This window comes from Oryza sativa, chromosome 10 (genome assembly GCF_034140825.1).
Source record: "Oryza sativa Japonica Group chromosome 10, ASM3414082v1".
Classification (NCBI taxonomy): Eukaryota; Viridiplantae; Streptophyta; class Magnoliopsida; order Poales; family Poaceae; genus Oryza; species Oryza sativa.
The window spans coordinates 12779223-12804701 of record NC_089044.1 but is presented as its reverse complement, the minus strand read 5'-3'; the positions used below and the strand labels follow the sequence as shown (position 1 = coordinate 12804701).

General features: G+C 42.5%; 2 protein-coding genes across 2 annotated transcripts; both read left to right on the top strand.

Moving 5' to 3' along the window:
- The first annotated feature begins 5327 nt into the window (after positions 1–5327).
- On the top strand, positions 5328–6954 carry LOC136353766 (tryptamine hydroxycinnamoyltransferase 2-like). Its single transcript, XM_066304983.1, has 2 exons — positions 5328–5820; positions 5914–6954. Exons 1-2 carry the CDS (start codon positions 5440–5442, stop codon positions 6838–6840), a joined length of 1308 nt encoding a protein of 435 aa, XP_066161080.1. The 5' UTR covers positions 5328–5439; the 3' UTR covers positions 6841–6954.
- Positions 6955–22388: 15434 nt separating this feature from the next.
- LOC4348503 (tryptamine hydroxycinnamoyltransferase 1-like) lies at positions 22389–24431 on the top strand. Its single transcript, NM_001423941.1, has 2 exons — positions 22389–22851; positions 23248–24431. The coding sequence occupies exons 1-2, from the start codon at positions 22471–22473 to the stop codon at positions 24175–24177; spliced, it is 1311 nt and encodes a 436-aa protein (NP_001410870.1). The 5' UTR covers positions 22389–22470; the 3' UTR covers positions 24178–24431.
- The last annotated feature ends 1048 nt before the right edge of the window (positions 24432–25479 follow it).

Here is a 25479-nt window from a genome sequence, read left to right as displayed (position 1 = left end):
TTTTACACATTTCACAGAATTTTGAATTAGACGAACGGTCAAATATGTTTAAAAAAGTCAACGGCGTAAAATATTTAGGGAAGGAGGGAGTATATGTTAGTGAAAATCACTAAACATGTTTTTTTGAAAAATTTCATCAAATATCACTATATGTGTGATAGTTGACTCGTTATACATATATTTTTTTTGTGTACGAAACTACCAATTAGTATCGAAACTACCTAAAAAATATTTTACATACGACCAAAACTTATTTTTACGTGGGGTTGAGCCGTTCATCTATCCAAAAGTGTTTACGAAAATTGTTATTTTTCCATGCGGATGTCACACCTGCACTCAAAAATCATCATTCTGGTAGGGTAATTATTCATGTGATATTGAATCATCTCTATAACTCTATAGTCCCCCGGGCTAATAATACTTATCGTTTTAGATAAGGGTGGGGTCAAACTTTAGAATCTTTGATTATGAATCATTTTTCAAATATGGTGACTACATCGTATAGATTAGTTTTAAAAAGTACTTTAATAAAATCATATATTTACTAACACTTTATACATATTATAATGAAAAATAATGGTCAAATTTGTTTTTGGAGACCGTGATCTTGTCCAAAACGACAAGTATTATCAACCTAGAGTGAGTATATGATAAGCATTTCTCAACCCTTTGGTTTGCATAAAATCGTTTTTCTTAATTACCTCTTTTAAAACTATAGTGTACAGTTCCTTTTAATTATTTCACACTTAATTTCACACTGCAGATGAAAATACATTATTTCCCCAGAGAAAGGTTGCATGCAGAAATGTTGCAGGAAAGAAGAAAGTTTGACTGTGTTTAGATCCAGAAGCGTAAAGTTTTGTCGTGTCACATCGGATATACGGACACATTTCAAGTATTAAACGTAGACTAATAACAAAACAAATTACAGAATCCTCTTGTAAACTGCGATACGAATTTATTAAGGGCCCCTTTGATTTGTAGGAAAAATATAGGAATTTTGGAGGATTTCAATCCTATGGAAAAAAAATCCTATGGAGGCCTTTGAAACAAAGGATTGAATCCTATCCAATCCTTTAAAATTCCAATGAAATGGGTAATCCTATGCACATTTTGGAGAAAAGTTAGCAAGAGGTCTAACCTCTTGGAATATTTCCTCTGAGTCTATCTCTCTCATCTGATTCCTGCGTTTTTTCTGTGGTCCAATCAAACGCCCATTCCTATGTTTTTCCTGTGTTTTGCAATCCTCTGTTTTACAATTATATTCCTGTCAGAATATTGTGTTTTTTCTATTCCTCTGTTTTTTCATTCCTACGATTCAAAGGGGCCCTAAGCCTAATTAATCCGTCATTAGCAAATGTTTACTGTAGCACCATACTGTCAGATCATGGAGTAATTAGAATTAAAAGATTCATCTCGCAATTTACACGCAATATGTGTAATTAGTTATTTTTTTGTTTAACTTTAATACTCGTTGCATGTGTTCAAACATCGATGTGATATACTCCCTTCGTTTCTAAATATTTGACACCGTTGATTTTTTAGTATATGTTTGACTATTCGTCTTATTCAAAAATTTTTGTGAAATATATAAAACTATATGTAAGTATATTTAACAATGAATTAAATGATAGAAAAAGAATTAATAATTGCTTAAATTTTTTTGAATAAGACGAATGATCAAACATGTTTTAAAAAGTTAACGGTATCAAATATTTAAAAAGGGAGGAAGTATATATAGGGTGAAAAAATTTACCGGGATCAAAACAGGACCTTTGTTATCTATATGGTATATATCCGAGCATTGATCCGGTTGGTGGCTCGGTGCACATGTCAAAATTAATAAACTTCCGCGCGCGGACGCCGTCGCCGTGCCACCGTCAAACATCGACCTCATCTCATCTCACGAAGACATGACAATATGATATATACACGTTATGACCAAGATGCGGTATAGTTGGGCAGATGTGACTAAGATATATTAATTTTTCCCGACTTTTTGAAAAAAAAAACGATGAGGTTGAAAATGACTGCTTTTTCTAAAAGAAAAGGAAAAATAGAAAGAGCACGGACAGAAGAATGAACGTGCTCATTAATTTAATTGCTGGCTCGCAATTGTACAAACCATATACAATTATCTAATTCTTTTAACTTGTGATTTTCTTAAATAGTTGTCTCTTTATTTTATAAAGAGTAAATTTCACAAAACTACATATTTTGTGGTTCAAGTTGAAAAAAACCACACACATTTTGACACTTGGCACTTAAGTACATGTATTTTGGTTATGTAGTTTCACAAAACTACACTATCGATGTATAGATTCACTCGCGAGATGATGTGGCTGTTTCACCTAGGACGAGGACATGGCATCCTATTATCAGCCATCGGACGAAATTAATATGATGCCACGTCCTCAGACTAGATGAAACAACCACATCATATCACGGATGAATCTATTCATCGATAGTGTGTTTTTGTAAAACTAAACTACCAAAATATATGTGTGGTTTTCTACAACTTAAACCATAAAACATGTAGTTTTGTGAAATTTACTCTTTTATAAAATTATGAAACAACAACATGATTATATTGGTTCTAAAAATCACAACACCGTCCTTTACTCCATTGCCGTCCATTTATTATTTGTTTGTATGGTCTGCCACAACTTATGTTTATCCTCCCTAGGATCTTTACATAATTAATAGAGTTCATCGTCTCGTCGTGTTTCGGTTTTTATACCTTTTATTAGAAGTCCCACCAAATGCTCTCATTTTACTCTTTACAACCAGCCTGCCACCCTCGTATTTATTATCATTAGGATTTTAAAAATCAAAAATAATCAACGTTGGATTTTCTTTAATTTTCTATAAGTCCTGTCAATCGCCGCAACCCTACTAGTTCACGACCTGTCTACCGCTCCTACTCATCGTTATTAGAATTCTAAAAATCGAACCTAATCATTATTTTGGTTTTGTTGAATAGTTTCTAGGTTAGATGTCCTATTAATTGCCACCACCCTACTTATTTATGGCTAGCCCGTTGCTTCTTTCTTTATTATCTATGATCATTGTGTTCTGGATAAAATGTTCTTTCAATATTTCATTTTTTTATTATGAGTTTTTATTATCTCTAAATTCTATTCCAACTTTAACTCTCTTTTTTATAATTCACAAATTTAATTTATTTTTAATTAATTGTATTATGTTATACATTGTTTGTTCTTTCATTGTTCCTTATTTTTTATTCCAAATTTTAATCATTTCTAAATTTTATTCCTACCTCCGGTTTTTTATTTTTCTAATTTCACCAATGATTTTACTTTTTATAAAATTTTAATTAATCTCGTGTTGTATTCTACATGGTCTCTTCCTGCAGTACTCCTTATTTTTATTCTATGTTTTAGTTATTTCAAAATTATTTTCCTACTTGAATTTTCTATTTTTCTAAATTATTTTCAATACTCCTTTTATTAATTTCAGAATTTATTTTACTTCTGATTTTGAATTCTAATTAAACTCATATTATCTTCGACATGAACTACTCTTTTGAAATTCCTTATTTTTTATGTCAATATTTAGTTATTTCTAAATTTCATTTCTACATGAGCTTTTATTTTATTTTTATAATTTCAGAATCTACTTTATTTTTAATTTCGAACTTTAATTAATCTCATATTGTGTTCTACCTATATTGTTCTGTAAATATTTTTAATTTTTATTTTTATATTATTAATTATTTCTAAATTGTATTTATATTTTATTTTTTTTATTTTTTTTCCAATTAATGTGGTAATTTCTAGTCACCACATCTAACGTGGTGTCTTCATTTAAGGAAGTTTTAATAATATAACAGATACATAGATAGATGGGATTTGTTATGGGTTTTTTTTTTGTTAATTTTGTTTGCTCTTGCTAGCTACTCCATATGTTATATATATTATGATCTTGTTAAGGTTGTTTTAGAAGAGTAACTATTTATATAAAGTGCTCGTTTCGATGGTATGCGGTGTATACTACTGCATGTTAAAATCAAAACCCGAGGAACATATATAGATCATTGAATAGGTTTTGGTCCATCCAAAGAAAGCATGACAAGAAGTATCGCCGTGATAACATGACATGTTTAGAACTAATTATTAATGCTGCATGTCATCAACAGTTAATTCTCTACACGCATATAGGGGAACAAGATCGTCTACAATATTACAACTCCAGTACGTCAAACTGATATGCAGGTCACACTTATTTTAGGGGCTTTTCATATGTTAGTGACTCTTACTATAGATACATAGGGTGTTTTCGTTGCCATTTTTTGGGTTGGGGCTGCAGCTGTGGCTAGTAGCCGTTGGCTGTGCGCTGCAGCCGTGTGCACTGCGTACAGCAGCTGCTGCTGTTAGAAAACTTGCAGCCAAACACACCCACATAGAGAAAAGTATTTTTATTCCTCAAGAGAAACGGATGGAAAAGTGTTTTCATCCCTCGAGAAATCCATGAATAGAAGATTGATGGAGAAGGTGTCAGTGGCAAGACATGATGAGTACGTTAGGGGGAAGGCCGATGTCTAGAAGAAGTTTATTAACACATGCTAACAAACGTGCTTTTAAATTGGTGCCGGTTGGAAAACGGCCGGCATATATAAGGGATTTTCAACTGGTAATTATAGGGTGCTTTGTGGTAGTGGATATATACGTAATATATAAGACATGTGCAAAAAAAAAAAAAAGCTGATCCTTTACAGCTTCCCAATTGATCAATCTCAGCTAGCTGACACAACGGGAGAGGAAAGATATCGATGTTAACATCCAATATTAGCCAAAAGGTAATAAACGAGAATTTTACTAGAACATGAGAGAGTAGGGAAAAGAAGGAAGGGGATTACGTACTAGAAAGTCATTTGTAAGGATTCTATACATATATGTGAAATATATATCATAATACCATAATAAATCTACGAATGTACAGTATAGTTTAACGATTAGTAAAAGCTAAAACTAACTATAGCTCATTTTAGGGGGTAGAGCAAGTCATGGAGAGGTTGATAATTAAGTGACTTGACGAGGTATAAATAAAATTGGACCGGGTAACAAATCTCCAACTTATACTGACTTAGCTCCCAAGGCTACAGTGAAATTCCCTTGTAATTGCTATCAAATTCTAAGCTAATCTTGCTGATTCGAAGACGAAGAGTCAAACATTTAGCTGACACTATCTTTTGACCACGCCGCACCGTTGCCGCACACACGCATACATGCATGGTTGGTGGCACTCCTAGCACTGATCTACTTGACTTCTTCCTCGCGACTAACTCGGATCAAAACCCTATATATACACCTACTAACTCGGAAACCACTCCACACAAACAATACAACCATCTGCTATAGCCAAGCTAATTAATTAACCTAAGCTAGTAATTAATCTGAAGCTTGGGTAAGCTAGGCCATGGCGGTGGCGGTGGAGATCACACGGAGCGAGGTGCTCAGGCCGTCGGAGGCGTCGGCCGCCGGCGGCGGCGGCGGCAAGAGGAGCCCGCTCACCGTGTTCGACCGTGCGGCCACGGACTGGTACATCCCGGCCGTCTTCGCGTGGTACGGCGCCGCGGCGCCGTCCAACGACGAGGTTAAGGGCGGCCTCGCCGCCGTGCTGGCCAGGTACCCGCACCTCGCCGGGCGGTTCGACGTCGACGAGCGTGGCCGGAGGTGCTTCAACCTCAACGACGCCGGTGTGAGGGTCCTCGAGGCCACCGTCGCCGCCGACCTCGCCGACGCCCTCGCGCACGACGTCGCCGCTCACGTCAACGAGCTCTACCCCAAGGCCGACATGGTGTATACATAGCTAGATATAGCAACGTGACATGTTCAATTATGGAATTAATTGTACGTGTTTTTTGACACGTGTGTTTTGCATATGTTGCAGGAGAACGGCGACGAGGCGGTGTTCCAGGTGCAGCTGACGCGGTACGCGTGCGGCGGGCTGGTGATCGGCACGGCGTGCAACCACCAGGTCTCCGACGGCCAGTCCATGAGCTTCTTCTACGTCGCGTGGGCCGCCGCCGTGCGCAGCGCCGGCGCGACCCTCCCGACGCCGTTCGTCGACCGCGCCGCCATCGCGGTGCCCCGCGGCCCGCCGGCGCCGGCGTTCGACCACCGGAACATCGAGTTCAAGGGCGAGAACAGCTGGACCCACTCCTACGGCTCCCTCCCCCTGGAGAGGATCAGGAACCTCGCCGTCCACTTCCCGGACGAGTTCGTCGCCGGCCTCAAGTCCCACGTCGGCACGCGGTGCAGCACGTTCCAGTGCCTCCTGGCGCACGCGTGGAAGAAGATCACGGCGGCGCGCGACCTTTCGCCGGAGGAGTACACGCAGGTGAGGGTCGCCGTCAACTGCCGCGGCCGCGCCAGCCCGGCGGTGCCCATGGACTACTTTGGCAACATGGTGCTCTGGGCGTTCCCGAGGATGAGAGTCCGGGACCTCCTCTCCGCCAGCTACGCCACGGTGGTCGGCGTCATCCGCGAGGCCGTGGCGCGCGTCGACGAGCAGTACATCCAGTCGTTCGTGGACTTCGGGGAGGTGGCCGTCGGCGACGAGCTGACGCCGACAGCGGCGCCGCCGGGCACGGTGTTCTGCCCGGACCTGGAGGTGGACAGCTGGCTAGGGTTCAGGTTCCACGACCTCGACTTCGGCCGTGGCCCGCCGTGCGCGTTCCTGCCGCCGGACCTGCCCGTCGAGGGGATGCTCATCTTCGTGCCGTCGTGCGCGGCGAAGGGCGGCGTCGAGATGTACATGGCGCTCGACGACCTCCACGTCGACGCTTTCAGGCAAATCTGCTACTCCATGGACTGATCACGACTGTCACAAAAATATTACTCCTATGTGTACCATATTGTTAGTTTGTTACAAGTACAACAACAGCGTGCATATTTGCAAGATTATCCAGCTGCCGATTACGACGTGTCATATATATATATATATATATATATATATATATATATATATATATATATATATATATATATATATATATAGAGAGAGAGAGAGAGAGACACACACACGGAGTATATATCTTTTGGAAGCAGTGTAAAATCTAAGTCGCTTCTAAACATGTATGACTTTCTCCTTCTAATATATTCGGCAAGTCTTTTGCCGCTTTTCGTTTCAAAAAGATATATATATATATATATATATATATATATATATATATATATATATATATATATATATATATATATATATATATATATATATATATATATATATATATATATATATATATATATATATATATATATATATATATATATATATATATATATATATATATATATATATATATATATATTTGTAAAAATACATCATTTAGTGTTTCAGAAAATGTGCGCGTGAAAAATGAGAGAGTAAAGTTGGGAATTCGGATTTCCCCCCCCCCCCCCCCCCCCAATCAAATGAATCAATTCCTTTATTATATATGCAAGTAGTGTAGTAGGTATCGTATGATGTCCATAGGAGTATTTATGTTAGTAGCTGATATGTTAGTATCCTAATTAATTAAGCGTGCTAAAATAAGATGGCCAAATTGCCAGGTTGTGCCATGTCTTATTCGTCATGACTTATCTACATTGTAGCATGTGGATGATATATTAATTTTTATATATAATGATTTAGAGAAAGCTAAAAATATCTATGAAGTAGTTACTCTCTATTTTTGAGAAGTTTTCAGGGCTGAAAAACAATTTCCATAAAAGGATTCGAGCGTTAAAGGACAGTATGATTTGGTGGGTATGAGGTTGTCAGTGATTTTGTTCGTCGTTGGATCCATGCGTGTTGCAGGAGAACCATCACCCCCCATGTATGAATACACGAGCGAAAAAGTACACTACCCGGATATCCCAACAGGGTATGATTATTTCCCTTTTCAATCTTGATGATACACGAGAAGGATTTTTGAGCCCTTTGACGCTAAAAAATATAAGAACGTAACTACGGATCAAGCGTCCGATTTAGCACTAAAAATCGAGTGCCTAAACCTGCAACACAGCAGCACAGATCCTGTATGCATCCACAGATCCACTCTCGCATGCAAAGACAGGCGCAACAACGATCCCTGCATGCAAAGTAGGCAACAACAACCTTTGATATAATATTTTAGTTATTTATGCAGTTGACGGGTTAATTTTATGCTTAACAACCGTCCACGGAGGCAGTTGGCTCGGTTAGGCCTTGGTTTCGTTGGTCATGGCCTAGCTGGGCCGTGTGAGGAAGAGAAGGCCAGAAGGGCCAGAAAGCAAGGGGATGAAATCAGACTAGGCAGGAAAAAGGGTGGTGGAGAGGGAAAGGAGGAGGAAAAAGTACACTGGATGTCCCTCATCTTATCACCGAATTACAAAATCATCACTTAGTCGAAAAGTCAGATATATGATATCCCTCAACTTACAAAACAAGGTCACCCTATATTCTTAGGCGGTTTTGTCCGACGTGGCAGCCAAGTCGGTGTGGGACTCACATGTTAGCGACTACTTCCCCTCCCCTCACCACCTATCTTCCTCTGTCCTCCAGTCCTCCCTTCGAGGACAGTGCGTTGGTGACGGGCGGGGAGAACAAGAGGCGTGCGACGCGACGGCAGCGGTTGCTGGCAAAGACGGGTGGTGGCCAACGGAGAGGAGCTACGCATCGGTGGCGGTGGCGACACCGAGCTCGACCAGCCGTCCCCATGTTCTTGGTGATGGTCGACGGGGAGGAGGACCGGCGTGACGGCTGACAGGGGGAAGAGCACAGTGGTGTCTCCTGGGCGCTCCAACCCCTGCTCAGCCACGAGCTCGCCGAGGTCGAATGCGGCCTCCAGCTCAAGGTCGTTGCGAGATCCTGATTCACGAGCTCGGTGACACCTCCATCGACGCCCAGGTCCTCTCCACCAGCAGCCGCTCTTTCCCAATGTCACGCTGTCACCACGCAGCCTGGGTTGCTCCTCCTCGCTTCGATCTAGAGCTGTGTCGGTCCCAGAAGCCTATTGTCTCTGATGGCGTGATACTGTCATCCATGGAGCTAGCCAATGAGCCGGAGATTGGCGCGGAGCTTCCTCCACTCTCTCTCTCTCTCTCCCCTCAAACTCTCCCCACCGCCATCGCCTGGCACTCCAATCCCCAGCGATGCTGCAGTCGAGGCCACCTCCCACCGCCATTGAGGTCTCCCACAGCCACCGAAGTCGCGCCCACTCCTCTGCCTTCCTCCCTGCCTAACGCAAGAAAGAGAGGCAGAAGATAGAAAAGGAAGGAGAAGGGGATCTGACTAGCAGGCCCAACTTTTTTATTATTTCTTTTCCGGATCAAACTACCATGTAAGTAAAACATCAATACCACGTGGGATGAATACCTAGTCGAAGGAGCCACGTACGCGCCACATCAGCCAAAACTGGGGACAATACCACGGAGGGACCACGTTTCACTGGTTTTAATTTGGAGTTTGAATGACGCATTATATCTTTTTTTTTTGTTTCAAGGAGGATTTTGTAACTCGGTGATAAGATGAAGGATCTCAGGTGTACTTTTTCCATAGGAGGATGAACGGTTGGAGGGATTCTAGCCCAAAAGGAATAGTAGAGTTCTATGAATTTCTGGAGGGGATGATTTTGATAGAATCTAAAAGAGATGTAATTCAAAAGAATTTGTTTGTAGACTATTTGAAATTTGAAGATAAATTTTAACAGGTAGTTCATGTACTCTATGCATGCATGTTGCGGGGAGGGGGAGGGTTATTTTTGGAAATGGAAGTTTAAAGGGATTTAATTTTGGGGATATTGGTTTAAAGGAGGAATATTTGAAATAGTCCCGGTTGAATAATTGGGACAAAAAACAGTTGCCACCCGGTGGCAAAGATCAGTTGTGCAGCAGTGTAAAATCTAAGTCGCTTCTAAACATGTATGACTTTCTCCTTCTAATATATTCGGCAAGTCTTTTGCCGCTTTTCGTTTCAAAAAGATATATATATATATATATATATATTTGTAAAAATACATCATTTAGTGTTTCAGAAAATGTGCGCGTGAAAAATGAGAGAGTAAAGTTGGGAATTCGGATTTCCCCCCGCCCCTCCCCCCCAATCAAATGAATCAATTCCTTTATTATATATGCAAGTAGTGTAGTAGGTATCGTATGATGTCCATAGGAGTATTTATGTAAGTAGCTGATATGTTAGTATCCTAATTAATTAAGCGTGCTAAAATAAGATGGCCAAATTGCCAGGTTGTGCCATGTCTTATTCGTCATGACTTATCTACATTGTAGCATGTGGATGATATATTAATTTTTATATATAATGATTTAGAGAAAGCTAAAAATATCTATGAAGTAGTTACTCTCTATTTTTGAGAAGTTTTCAGGGCTGAAAAACAATTTCCATAAAAGGATTCGAGCGTTAAAGGACAGTATGATTTGGTGGGTATGAGGTTGTCAGTGATTTTGTTCGTCGTTGGATCCATGCGTGTTGCAGGAGAACCATCACCCCCCATGTATGAATACACGAGCGAAAAAGTACACTACCCGGATATCCCAACAGGGTATGATTATTTCCCTTTTCAATCTTGATGATACACGAGAAGGATTTTTGAGCCCTTTGACGCTAAAAAATATAAGAACGTAACTACGGATCAAGCGTCCGATTTAGCACTAAAAATCGAGTGCCTAAACCTGCAACACAGCAGCACAGATCCTGTATGCATCCACAGATCCACTCTCGCATGCAAAGACAGGCGCAACAACGATCCCTGCATGCAAAGTAGGCAACAACAACCTTTGATATAATATTTTAGTTATTTATGCAGTTGACGGGTTAATTTTATGCTTAACAACCGTCCACGGAGGCAGTTGGCTCGGTTAGGCCTTGGTTTCGTTGGTCATGGCCTAGCTGGGCCGTGTGAGGAAGAGAAGGCCAGAAGGGCCAGAAAGCAAGGGGATGAAATCAGACTAGGCAGGAAAAAGGGTGGTGGAGAGGGAAAGGAGGAGGAAAAAGTACACTGGATGTCCCTCATCTTATCACCGAATTACAAAATCATCACTTAGTCGAAAAGTCAGATATATGATATCCCTCAACTTACAAAACAAGGTCACCCTATATTCTTAGGCGGTTTTGTCCGACGTGGCAGCCAAGTCGGTGTGGGACTCACATGTTAGCGACTACTTCCCCTCCCCTCACCACCTATCTTCCTCTGTCCTCCAGTCCTCCCTTCGAGGACAGTGCGTTGGTGACGGGCGGGGAGAACAAGAGGCGTGCGACGCGACGGCAGCGGTTGCTGGCAAAGACGGGTGGTGGCCAACGGAGAGGAGCTACGCATCGGTGGCGGTGGCGACACCGAGCTCGACCAGCCGTCCCCATGTTCTTGGTGATGGTCGACGGGGAGGAGGACCGGCGTGACGGCTGACAGGGGGAAGAGCACAGTGGTGTCTCCTGGGCGCTCCAACCCCTGCTCAGCCACGAGCTCGCCGAGGTCGAATGCGGCCTCCAGCTCAAGGTCGTTGCGAGATCCTGATTCACGAGCTCGGTGACACCTCCATCGACGCCCAGGTCCTCTCCACCAGCAGCCGCTCTTTCCCAATGTCACGCTGTCACCACGCAGCCTGGGTTGCTCCTCCTCGCTTCGATCTAGAGCTGTGTCGGTCCCAGAAGCCTATTGTCTCTGATGGCGTGATACTGTCATCCATGGAGCTAGCCAATGAGTCGGAGATTGGCGCGGAGCTTCCTCCACTCTCTCTCTCTCTCGCCTCAAACTCTCCCCACCGCCATCGCCTGGCACTCCAATCCCCAGCGATGCTGCAGTCGAGGCCACCTCCCACCGCCATTGAGGTCTCCCACAGCCACCGAAGTCGCGCCCACTCCTCTGCCTTCCTCCCTGCCTAACGCAAGAAAGAGAGGCAGAAGATAGAAAAGGAAGGAGAAGGGGATCTGACTAGCAGGCCCAACTTTTTTATTATTTCTTTTCCGGATCAAACTACCATGTAAGTAAAACATCAATACCACGTGGGATGAATACCTAGTCGAAGGAGCCACGTACGCGCCACATCAGCCAAAACTGGGGACAATACCACGGAGGGACCACGTTTCACTGGTTTTAATTTGGAGTTTGAATGACGCATTATATCTTTTTTTTTTGTTTCAAGGAGGATTTTGTAACTCGGTGATAAGATGAAGGATCTCAGGTGTACTTTTTCCATAGGAGGATGAACGGTTGGAGGGATTCTAGCCCAAAAGGAATAGTAGAGTTCTATGAATTTCTGGAGGGGATGATTTTGATAGAATCTAAAAGAGATGTAATTCAAAAGAATTTGTTTGTAGACTATTTGAAATTTGAAGATAAATTTTAACAGGTAGTTCATGTACTCTATGCATGCATGTTGCGGGGAGGGGGAGGGTTATTTTTGGAAATGGAAGTTTAAAGGGATTTAATTTTGGGGATATTGGTTTAAAGGAGGAATATTTGAAAAAAGGAATAGATATTTGAATTTTGAGGAGAGTCTTTGGCATGAAAAACTTAGAATATCATTGGAGACAAAATTATGGAATTTAGATAAAAATGATAAATGGCGATGGCTAAAAGAATAGGTTTTAGCTAATAAAATAATGATTAGAGACATTTATAAAATAAGGGAGGGACATGAACAAAAATATATATATGTTTGGCTTTAGAATATTTTTGAGAATAGGACTTAACCAATGGTGAGTTTGGAAGAAAGAAACTAGAGCAAAGGATGTTTAACGAATGAATGGTATATCGAGAAAATTTTTATATGGGGAATTTGGATTTGGAGTTTATAAAGGTAAAACAAACGGGAATTTTGGGTAACGGAAATTTAATAGAAAATACATGTGTTAATAAAATAGGGTTTCGGTAAAAATAAAGTGAAAGGTTTATAAAATAAAAAGGAATTTAAATGGGAGAATTTGAAATGGAAATGAAACTCAATAATGGAATTCTGTAGGGAATTTTTCGTTTTACTTTTTCTTTTTTTTATCGGGCAATCCAGTCAAATTGCTTGCCACCACATACATATGTGACGCGGTGCATCGGGACCGTTTATGAGGTTTGTGGGTTGTTGGATGGTGGGCCCGGGTTACGACTTTTTTCTCAGCCGAAGTCCAACGAATTCTTTCTACACCATTGCAACTAGCTAGTCGGGAGAAAGAAGACGGTACGTGCCATTTTTGATCGGGTCGAGCCGATGTTGACGCGTCTCTGTGCACGCGTGCATGCATTGCACTTGCACTTGCACTTGTAGAATTTATGCACGGGGCATGCTTGTTTGAGCTATTTCAGCATTTGATTTTTGAAGTTGATTAATGTGAAATTCATAGTCGCTTTTTCTTTAAACTTGCTTTTTACTGCTTCAACCACACGTGTCTTCTACTCAACTAGAACTAGATATGATCGCGATTTGCTTTGGAAATTACTAAGTAATCTTTGATATATTGTAGTCTTGTAGATGAAATATTTGGTTGTTGGTTAATATTTGTATTGCAAGAAATAGAAGGCAAGAAAAAACTGATGAATAGTTTCGGTTTATTAGTACCAATCATGATCAAACAAACGTTTTGATCGAAATATACGGATGAATATATATTAATTATTATAAAAATAATGGGTAGATGTGCTGAAATATTATAGAAATACTATGAGAGGTGTGATTGAATATTTTTGCATGTTTGATTTATAGAAATATAGAGAATGTTGCATGCTTTTATGAGTTTTGATATATAATTGTTATTAGTCAATAATGACGTGTCTGATTTGTATGTTGAACTTTATGTTTTATGTTTGGGACAATTGCGCTTTTGACTCTATTTTAAAATCTACTCTCTCCATCCCATAAAAAATCAACCTAGTACCAGATGTGACACATCATATATATGTCTAGATTCGTAGTATCAGAATATATCACATCGGGTCATACATTCGTTTTTTATGGGCGACGGTCGGGAGCTGGCGGCGGCGATGGCGGCTTGTGCGCCTCGGGCAACGGCCTAGAGCTCATGGCGGCTAGGGCGGCTCGGCCGCCTCGGGCAGTACCGCCCTACACGGATCCGGCGCCGGCAATGACGGCGGGTGGTAGGGCAGCTGATCCAGCGTCGGCATGGACTGCGGGCAGCAGGGGCGACGGATCCAGCCCCGACGATGACTGTGGATGGTGGGGACGACGGATTCGGTGCCGGCGACGATGGTGGGCAGTGGGGGCAGCCAATTCGGTGCAGGCAACGACCGCGAGCGGCTGGGGCGACGGATCTAACCCCGGCGATGAGTGTGGGCGGTGGGGCATACGATCCAACGCTGACGACGACTACGGGCGGTGGATCGGACGCTCCGACGGCGTGTGACGGGCTCTGGCGGTAAGGATACGGCGCTCTGGCGGCGGGCTATAGTTTTGGGGGATTTTTTGTTTTTATTGTTAACTGAATTTATTTTCGCAAGTAGCCGGTATAAGCGATCAAATGCGAAAAACCCATTTTCGCATGCGGTTGCGCTGGTTGCATACGAAAATCGTGATTTTTGCAGACCTTTTGGCGTATGCGGTTGGTACAACCGCATGCAAAAATCCTTTTGGCCCGTTTGCAAAAAGGGTTTTCGTATTAGTGTTTAGTATAACACAGCCATAGTTGTCTGTTCCCTATCTCACACCTTGCTTCTCAATTTTTCTCAAGAATATTCGCATGTAAATAGATTAAAATTTTCTATTAAAATATGAAGCAAAGGTATTTAACCTACAATCTATAACTTCGTCACTGGAATGGGTACCGCGACATTTCAAAATTGTCTGGAAAGTGGTTGGTCCACTTTGCTAGACAATGGATAATGAACTCAAATAATTTTTCAAAGTTTCACTACTAGAAATAAGATTTTTCAAGGCGGCCCAAAACCATTTTCGTAGGCGGGGGAGAGGACCGCCGCTACCATCGCGCCTGTGAAAATAGACCTTTTTCCGCAGGCGGACCTGTGGCCCGCCTGCGGAAATCATCTCAGAAAAATAAAAAAAAACACGGGGCGGCACCACAGGCCTCACCACGGCCGCCGCCGGCCAGGGCTCCCCGGCCTCCGTCCGCTGTCGTCAGCGCCGTCGTCATCGTCGTCGTCACGTCGACGAGGAGAGCCGGCAGCCGGATGCGAGCCGTCGTCGTCGCCCATCGTGGCCGGTGGCGGAGGCGGCGAGGAGGGAAGCCGGCGGCGGAGGAGGCGAGCCGTCGTCGTCGTTCGTCGTGGCCAGCGGCGGAGGGGGCGAGGAGGTGAAGCGGCCGGCGGAGGCGGCGAGGAGGGAAGCTGGCGGCGCGCGGATCTCGATCTGGAGCCGGCGGCGCGCGCGAAAATAGATTTTCACAGGCGGACAACGAACTTCACCCCGATTTATATTTATGTAGACAGTCATTTGGCTCCAAGAGTCATATCCGTCTGTGAAAATAAGACCCCTATACGTAGGGGAAAATGCTTTTTTCAGTAGTGTTTGTACACGCGGCACGAGCTAATTAAATTAGGTATACATATGTTGGAATATTTGAAAGGAGCTTTCTAAAATGAGGGCCCCGATGGCAGCAAGCAAGTGTAGCTTCACATCAAGGAGAATGTCAACCAGTGGAAACGTGGCCTGTTTTACTTTGTTTCCTACACAAAACGTGACCACACAAAATGTGGTTTTGTGTGTTTTCCTTGTTTTCTACAGCTCGTCTTACATTTATGGTCTGTTTTACTATTAAGTACGTTTTTTTCAGACCAAAGACCAGAATTCGCGCGCCCAGCCCATAGAAATTAAGAAATCAACAAGGACGGTTTTGCTAGCTGCCTTGGTGTACTTTACGTTAAGTCATTCCAAGTTAATTAGAGTAGAAGCTTACACTTTGCCGATCGATTGTCTGTCTTCTAGGCCGAGAAAATTGTGATTTTGCTATCGCAAAAGAATGGTTTCGCTGGAATACTATCCCTTCAAAGTGATTCATTAAAATGCTATCCTAAAGTAAGGGGTGTTCACTGAAATACTATTTTGGATCTTTTTGATTGCTAGAAATGATTTACTCTATTTTAAGTTTTGTTCTGACCAAAATACCCTTGTGTCCTTGTCTCTATTATGTTGTGAACCATGGTGCATGTGAACCACTGTTATGTTGTGAACCACTGTTATGTTGTGAACCATTGTTATGTGAGGTATTTTGTGAACCACATGCTATTCAATATTATGTCTACATGCTATCCAAATTTGTTCTATTTTGTTTTTACAATTTTTTCATGCCCAAATTTTATGGGTTAAGCTAGTTTCTCCATTATATCTTTATAACTTGGAGTGAGAAAAATCTTGATGTGTATGCGCGCTTGTGGCTGAACTGGACTACACACCATTTTTATTGTACAAATGTGAAAGCAAAATATATTGCTCTAGTAAAGCATGTGTCAAAACCAGAGAGGTGCTGTTTGACTTTCAAACCAGTGCACTAGAGCTTTTGTATTAGTGTTAATGATCAATTAGTATATACATATCACCCAGCGGAGCGTGAGCCGTGCATAGGTTTCACAAATATATAGCAATATATTTTGCTAGAAGCATGTGTCAACCTGCCATTATCCTGGGCGAAAGGAGAACATAGAGGCGAGGGCATTTTTGTCCGGAGAAAAACTAAAAGAGAGTAAAAACATTAGTACTAACAAAAAGATCCAAAATATACGATGAACTGTAGGAAATTTGCATGGTAAATAAACTTTCTGGTTTAGCAACTAGACCGGACGAACCGACGGTTCGACCGGAGAGCCGGTGAACCAACTCTTTAAACGGGTCGGTGACCAGTATAAGTTTTTATACTATGCACCAGAGTGGTCGTTGGCGATGGTGTCCATCTCCTTGGCGACACGCTGGTGGAGTCACGCCTCAAAAGAGATGTAGTCTGCGATGGTGAGGGTGATGAGTGGGGCCCACAACAGAGATGGTCGGGGGGCAGGACAAGGTGGTGGAGACGAGGAGGGCGAGGAGGTAGGCGTTGACACGGCGCAACTCCCCCTATCGAGTTTAGGACGCCGCTTCCCTCCGTAGATCTCGACTGCAGTGTTGTCTTCCCCGCCTCCCGATGCTGCTCAGCTCCCGTAGTCGGATTCGGCCTCGATGGTGGTGGGAAGCTACAGATCCAGCCATCATGTTGGAGGGGGACATCCGGATTCGGCATCGGCGGCAACAGAGAGTTGCAGTTCCGGCATCGGCAGCGGCGGGGAGCAGCAGATCCCGCCTCGATTGCCTCCTTCCCAACACCACCTCTACCTCCTCCCCGCATCGGTGACGCCTCCCTGCGTCAACCCCAATATCGGCGCCACCTCCCACCATCGACACCAAGCCCGGGATTGCTGAGCCCGTTTACCCCAACACCTCGACCCTGGCAGCGCTCATCCCGTCCATCCCGATCGTAGCGCTGCCTCCCCGTGTGAGCACTGGCTACTTTTTTTTTGGATTTAACCTACAGACCGTTATAGATAAATCCCCGTATCAGTAACCAAAAGGTTGTGATGGCTTGGCCAGCCGTTACAGATGAGAATCTCGATCGCCATTACAGATTAGGGGTTCTGTGCTATTGCGTCATTGCGAGGTATTCAATCTGAAGTATTCAACATTTTAAAAACAGCAGTCGCGATCACCACAGTGCAACTAGTCGGGAGAAAGGACCCGCCAAATGCCAATACTACTTTTGATTAGGTCCAGCCGACGTTGACATCTCTATGCATGTGTGCACGTGTTTCGAAACATTGTTTTTAATTTTTTGAAATTGATATCCTGCAATTTTTTTAAAAAAAAATGATAGTGTTTCATGGTCGCCTCTTGCATTAAATATTGCTTCAGCCATGCAAATTAATTATAAGATCGCACTGTTCATGAAAAAAAAATCTGCCTTTGAAGCAGGCTAGTAACGTTTTTCATCTTTAAAATCTGAAAGTAATTATAATTACCACCTCTGGTAAAAAAATTGATATATTGGAAATTTCAAAATCAATAGGACATAACTTTGACCCCTTAGATTCTTTTGCTTGAATTGAAAATTAGTTCCACGAGTATAATTAATATTATGAAATATCTTTTGATTAATAAATGTTATATATGCTACTTTCGTACGTATGTGCAAAACCTGTAAGCAATAACTACGATCTAAGTTCTATCTATGCTGACTATATATATAGATTATACAAAGCGAACTTCTTTTGCAACTGGAGCGAGCATATATATATCTTCAAATCTAAAACTAACATACATATGTGAAATGTGATAGATGGCAGCAATCAGTTTAAAGAAAAAAAAAACACACACACACACTTCTCGCTGGATTGCTGTGAGTTGTGTAGCGTAAATACTCCCAAAAGAACTCGCTAGTTAATTTGACATGGAAATTGCAATAAAGAACTAGAGAAGCTGGTAAATTTTCTGACTTATGATCATGAGGTTGGTGCACGTCCATTTCTTATCGCCGAAGTTTTATATTTGTTGTAGACGCCGTGCAAACATGAAACATCTTTTATCTCTCCACGTCATGCATACATACACGATTCTAACATACACTTGCTTCATGCACTAACTAGCTTTTAGAGTAACTGCTTGGATTAATTCTCATTTATCTGTGCTTTTGTTAAGCAACGTTAGGAGTTGGTCGCAAATTGGATCATTAGATGGCTGCCAGTGGCACTATATATATAAGGTTGTTGTGGTGTCAACTGACCCCACAATCTTTTCGCAAACGTCCTTTACATGTAAATAACATTAAAGTTTTCCAATAAAATATGAAGTAATGGTATTTGATCCTATATAGTAAAGCTTCTAACTTTGTCATAGTTGGCTACCAACATTTCAAAACTAGTTGGCCCGCGCTTTCCTACGGGATATGTTAATGAATGTATGTTATCCATTATAGAAATGGTAAGTGTATAGTTTAAATAATATGAAGAATGATGTGGAGATAATGATTTGACATTACTTGCATGTTGAGTTCTAAAAATACAACAAAATTGTAAATGATATATCATGTATACATGATATTTAAAATATTATAGATAATAATTGCTAGTGAGTGATGATGTGGCATACTTGCATGTTGAGCTTTACGAGTTAGTAGGCATCAATTTATTGTAAGATATATAGGACTAACAAGAAGGTGGTTGGTTGACTTCGCTAGGCGATGGACCGCGAATTGAAACAAATTCTCTCCCATCTCGTTTACTTTCATACTGCTACATGTCGACACCACTACCACCTCCCCTGGCTTCATTAGCTAGGCGTCGCTCAGCGCTTGCTGCTTTTCCTGGCCCATTCGATCCCCCTTCTGATTGTCCGTTCCGTGGTGTCGACGGTAGGGGTTTGAACCCTAGCCGACTAGCCCCTCCTACTCCCATGGACTTCCCGCTGGCAACCCCGAAGAAGAGACTCACTTCCCTCTCCTCACACTGCAGACCTTATCTCAGACTTCGCCACTGGTGAGACCAAACAGGTCGTCGACGACAAAGGCTACCTCACTGTCATTTCCAGAGGTAGCAGCATCAGCAGTGAGGCTATATCGATGACACCAAGGACGACAAGGACCCGGATAGTGTCCATCTATATATACCCAACAGCAGCAGCTATGCTGGTGAGATAGGCGGAACACTAGTAGAAAACACCACGTAGAGACCAGTCTTAAAGGTGTCGGTTTTCTTAAAACTAGCACCTATAAGATGTTTTCCACGTAAATAAACCTGCACATATAACCATTCATTTGTGCTGGTCCGTAAAGAAAATGGCATGTCATAAACCCATCAAGCATAGTTGTCTGTTCATATAAAAATCGGAACCTATGAGTACAGCGGAAATGACGTTCTCTAATGGTGGCTGATCCCTATTTTGATAACCCCCCCCCCTCCATTTTTTTCTTGGTGACATATTGAAATTGAAACTTTATTTATGATTTTCTCCTATATTTGAAATGTAAGTTGTGTTTTTTGACATGAAAGTTTCAAATTCCTCGTTTTCTGCTCACACGCTTTTCGAACTGCTAAATGTTGTATTTTTTTAGAGAAAAATCTATAGAAACGATGCTTAAAAAATCATATTAATCTATTTTTATATGTTTTAAAATAATGAATACTCAATTAATTATGTACTTTAATGGTCCATCTATCTTCTAAATCTTCTTCTTTTCCCACACGTCAAACACAGCCAGCTACTTTTCGTATGGTTTTTGAGAGGTTTTGCTGCCCAGCTCATAGAAAGCAACAAGGTAGTTCGGGGTTTGACTACCGAGTTGTACTATTCGTTATAAGTCGTTCCAACTTAGAAGCTTACCCTGCCGATCGATTGTCTTGTAACCACATGTATATGCATATATGTTCGTAAGATTTTTCATTCTAAAAAAAATGTATGCACATGCACAAAGCAATGTGCACGTTTGCCAGCTCATATACCGGTCAAGTGCAAGAGTCATTTTTGCATACATTCGAACGACGTCAATTCCAGGCAGGTTGTGGCCAATTAATTCACTCGATTGATCGGTACGTAATATTCGGCAAACTATTTTAAACTCTCATACAGTATCCGATTCTCTGGTTATTTACATCTTATTCAAATAGTTGTATTTTTTTTAAAAAATAACAAGATAAATCACTTCACAAATAGTGGTGGAGCCAACACTACCGTCGTTAAGCCCAAAGTGACTAGTAGCATTTTCCGATAATCAACAGATTTTTATAGGTGTTGATGGCCAACAATAGTGAAGATGGTAAAGGCGGAGACGGGCAAGGTGGCCGCCGACCTACCTAGGAGCGGTGTCCATCACTATCGATAAATATGTAAGCTTGGGCCTCTTTGAATCGCAGCAATGAAAAAACAGAGGAATAGCAAAAACATAGGATTCTAAAAGGAATACAATTGTAAAACAGAGGATTGCAAAATACAGGAAAAATATAGGAATGACCGTTTGATTGAGCCGCAGGAAAAACACAGAAATTTGAGGAGAGATAAAGACTCAAAGGATTCTTAACATGAGGTATAACCTCATGCTAAATTTCCTCCAAAACTTGCATGGGAAGAGGCATTCCATAGAAATTTCATAGGATTACATAGGATTCATTCCTTTGATTCAAAGGGCTATATAGGAAAAATTCCTATAGGAATAAAATCCTTTAAAATTTCTATGAATTTCCTTTGAATCAAAGGGGGCCTAAATAAGTTGTAATGGAAAACAAGGATATTTTTTAAAAAAAGAAGATATATGGTAGTGCGTACGTGATATGGTGTTTTCTGTGTGTATAAGAACAAATGTTTTAAATAGCGGCTAAGGCATTTAGCAGTTAGCTTCTCAAACAGCTATAGCGGCAGTTATAGCGGGCTAAATGCTTATTGGCTAAATTGTACATGAGAGCAAATAGCTAGAACCTTTTTAAACAGCTATAGCGGGAGATAATGGTAGCTATAGCGCGAGATTTAAAACCTGATAAGGACCCAAATACATAGGCACACGTGCGTAGTTACATTTGGACTTCTCTGCGTTTTTTTTTTCAGAGCAATTTTTTTTCAGAGCAAAGACCAGAGATGGTCCAGCTCGTAGAAAAGCAACAAGAGCTAGTACACGGTTTTGCTGCCTTGTTTTACTATAAGTTAAGTCATTCCAAGTTTGTAGAAATTAAGATGGTGACTATCAAAGACTTGTCTCTTCGAAGAGGAACCACATGTTAGATAGCCACAAGAACAAGGAATTTGCATGTGCACATGTACTTAAAGTTTGGCAAAATGGCACCGCATAATGCTAGTCAAATGCAAGACTTTTATATTCGAACAACATTAAAATTCCATTCAATTTCATATGGTCGACATATTCAAAAGTTTTCAACGGAAAATGGCTAAAATTTAAATTTCTAAATACTTCCCCCTATCAAAATATTAGCATTTTTAGTATAGTGGCAGGTCAAACATTTTTAGCTTTGACCATTAATAGCAAAATAGAAAAAATCAATCATATAAAATTAATGTTACTAGATTTATTATTAAACAAACAATCATAATATGCAACTATTTTTATTTAAAACATCTTACTTATACAGATATTGTTGATTAAAGTAGTATTTCGGAGACAGTGTCAAGATAAAAGTGGTTATATTTTAGGACGGAGAGAGTATAATTGTGCATGCTTACGTCGGTACGTATATATGTATTGACCCACGCTTACGTGTAGGGCAGTACTGCCTATAATTGTAGAAGGGACACGGAGCCGATCGATCCATCCGTAAAGTAAAAAAAAAAAAAAGCAGCCGATCCAGCAGTCAACGCTAGCTACCTACCCGTTGTTGACCAACGCTAATTAATCTTCTCGCCCAAGCTAACTTCGCTCATGTACAAAACCCTATATATAACCGACCCAAGCTGCCAGCAGAACACACAGTGACACATTACACCACACACGTAGCAAAACACATCGTACGTACGTACACCAAGATCTGATCGATCGACGACGGCGGCGATGGCTGCAGTGACGGTGGAGATCACGCGGAGCGAGGTGCTCAGGCCGTCGCCGGCGTCGGCCGGCGGCGGCGAGATGGTCCCGCTCACCGTCTTCGACCGCGCCGCCACGGACGGCTACATCCCGACCATGTTCGCCTGGGACGCCGCGGCGGCGGCGGCGCTGTCCAACGACGCCATCAAGGACGGCCTGGCCGCCGTGCTGTCCCGGTTCCCGCACCTCGCCGGCAGGTTCGCCGTCGACGAGCGCGGCCGGAAGTGCTTCCGGCTAAACAACGCCGGCGCGAGGGTCCTCGAGGCCTCCGCCGCCGGCGACCTCGCCGACGCCCTCGCGCACGACGTCGCCGCCCACGTCAACCAGCTCTACCCCCAAGCCGACAAGGTAAGATCGATCAGCTACTCCGACGTTTTGACATTAGTTAAATTTAAACTATTTCGAGTTTAACTAAGATCGTAGAAAAATATAGTATTATTTACTTAATTAGTTTTATCAAATTAATAGTTAAATATATTTAATTTTATAATAAATCGTCTTGTGTTGAAATTGTTATTATATTTTTCTATAAATTTAGTCAACCTCAAAGCAGATTAACTTTAACCAAAACCAAAACGGTCTAATAACCTAAAACGGGAGGGATTAGCTAGCTTCAGTTCGACACGTACCAAACACTAGCTAGCTTTTACGTACGAAACGTGCATGCGATCATGCACGCGTGTGCAAGCGTACGTGACGTGATGTATTTCAAGTTTGACACGTATCGTTTCCGTCCGTTTGCAGGATCGTGTGGACGAGCCACTGTTGCAGGTGCAGCTGACGCGGTACACGTGCGGCGGGTTGGTGATCGGCGCGGTGAGCCACCACCAGGTCGCCGACGGCCAGTCCATGAGCGTCTTCTTCACCGAGTGGGCCGCCGCCGTGCGCACCGCCGGCGCCGCCCTCCCGACGCCGTTCCTCGACCGGTCGGCCGTCGCGGCGCCGCGCATCCCGCCGGCGCCGGCGTTCGACCACCGGAACGTCGAGTTCAGGGGCGAGGGGAGCAGGAGCCACTCCTACGGCGCCCTCCCGCTGGAGAGGATGCGGAACCTCGCCGTCCACTTCCCGCCGGAGTTCGTCGCCGGCCTCAAGGCCCGCGTCGGCGGCGCGCGGTGCAGCACGTTCCAGTGCCTCCTGGCGCACGCGTGGAAGAAGATCACGGCGGCGCGCGACCTCTCGCCGAAGGAGTACACGCAGGTGAGGGTCGCCGTCAACTGCCGCGGCCGCGCCGGCCCGGCGGTGCCCACGGACTACTTCGGCAACATGGTGCTCTGGGCGTTCCCGAGGATGCAGGTCCGCGACCTCCTCTCCGCCAGCTACGCCGCCGTGGTCGGCGTCATCCGCGACGCCGTGGCGCGCGTCGACGAGCGGTACATCCAGTCGTTCGTGGACTTCGGCGAGGTGGCCGCCGGCGACGAGCTCGCGCCGACGGCGGCGGAGCCGGGCACGGCGTTCTGCCCGGACCTGGAGGTCGACAGCTGGATAGGGTTCAGGTTCCACGACCTCGACTTCGGCGGCGGGCCGCCGTGCGCGTTCCTGCCGCCGGACGTGCCCATCGACGGGTTGCTCATCTTCGTGCCGTCGTGCGCGGCGAAGGGCGGCGTCGAGATGTTCATGGCGCTCGACGACCAGCACGTCGAGGCTTTGAGGCAGATTTGCTACTCCATGGACTGATTGTTAGCTAATATACGAAAGTAGATACAGACATACAGTACGTGCATGCAAGGGTTGCATAATTAATTGCATGCACATCAACGAACTTGTTTTTTCTTTATTCCTTGTCAAAGGAGTTAATTAAGCTAATGCAACGAATGTATGATTTCAATAGGAATTACATTGTGGATGTGTGATATACATGTGTAAGCCTTGCTAGTGTAAATATTTCAGTAAGGAATAAAAGTATATGTGTTCGTGTGTAAAAAATGAATAAAATAATAGATTCTGATCATGACAACTGTCAAGATAATAACGAATATATCTTACAGACAGAAAACTCTATTCATCTCTTAAGAGGATATTCCCTCGTTTTTGCATTTCACGTAAAAAGTCATTGAAAAATTTTAAAAAATTTAGTATGATAGATCAATATATGATATGTTACTTCACAAACATGCATATTCAAATTTAACTTATACAAACAAAAATAACAAATTTGACTACGAATTGAACACGTAATTCACGGTTTGTATAAGTCAAATTTTAACTTTCATGTTTGCGAAAAGATATAGATCTATCTTGACTTTTTTTTTCAAATATTTTGATAACTTTTTGAACGTCATGCACAAAACGGGGGATGCCTCCTCGAGGGACAAAAATCCACTTCCCTTACAAGCTATGGCTGTGTTCGCTAGTTCCGGTTGGGAACCCATGTCCCACGCACGGAAAATGGAGCGGTCCATTATTTTTCCAAAAAATGGATTAATTTGATTTTTTTAAAGCAACTCTTATATAGAAATTTTTTTGCAAAAAAAATGCACCATTTAACATTTTAAAAGCGTATGCGCGGAAAACGAGAGAGGGGAGTTGGGAACCTGGGAGAAAGAACTCAGTCTATATATCGAGTTGAACTCAAAAAAGATAGAGTACTTTGATAAGCATGTGCCCTATGTAGGCGTGAAACTCTAGTACCTCCAGTCATAAATATGTATATACTCTCTCCAATCATAACTATCATAGGTTGTACGTACGTGTATCCGTTGGCCGTGTTTAGATTCAATTTTTCTTTTTCTTACCAAAAATATCACATCGAATGTTTGAATACATACATTAAACACTAAATATGAACGAAAAAAACCAATTGCAAAGTTTGCATGTAAATTGCGAGACGAATGTTTTGAGCCTAATTACGCTGATTTGACAATGTGATGCTACAGTAGACATTTGCTAATGACGGATTAATTAGGCTTAATAAATTCGTCTCACAGTTTACAGGTGGAATCTGTAATTTGTTTTATTATTAGTCTACGTTTAATACTT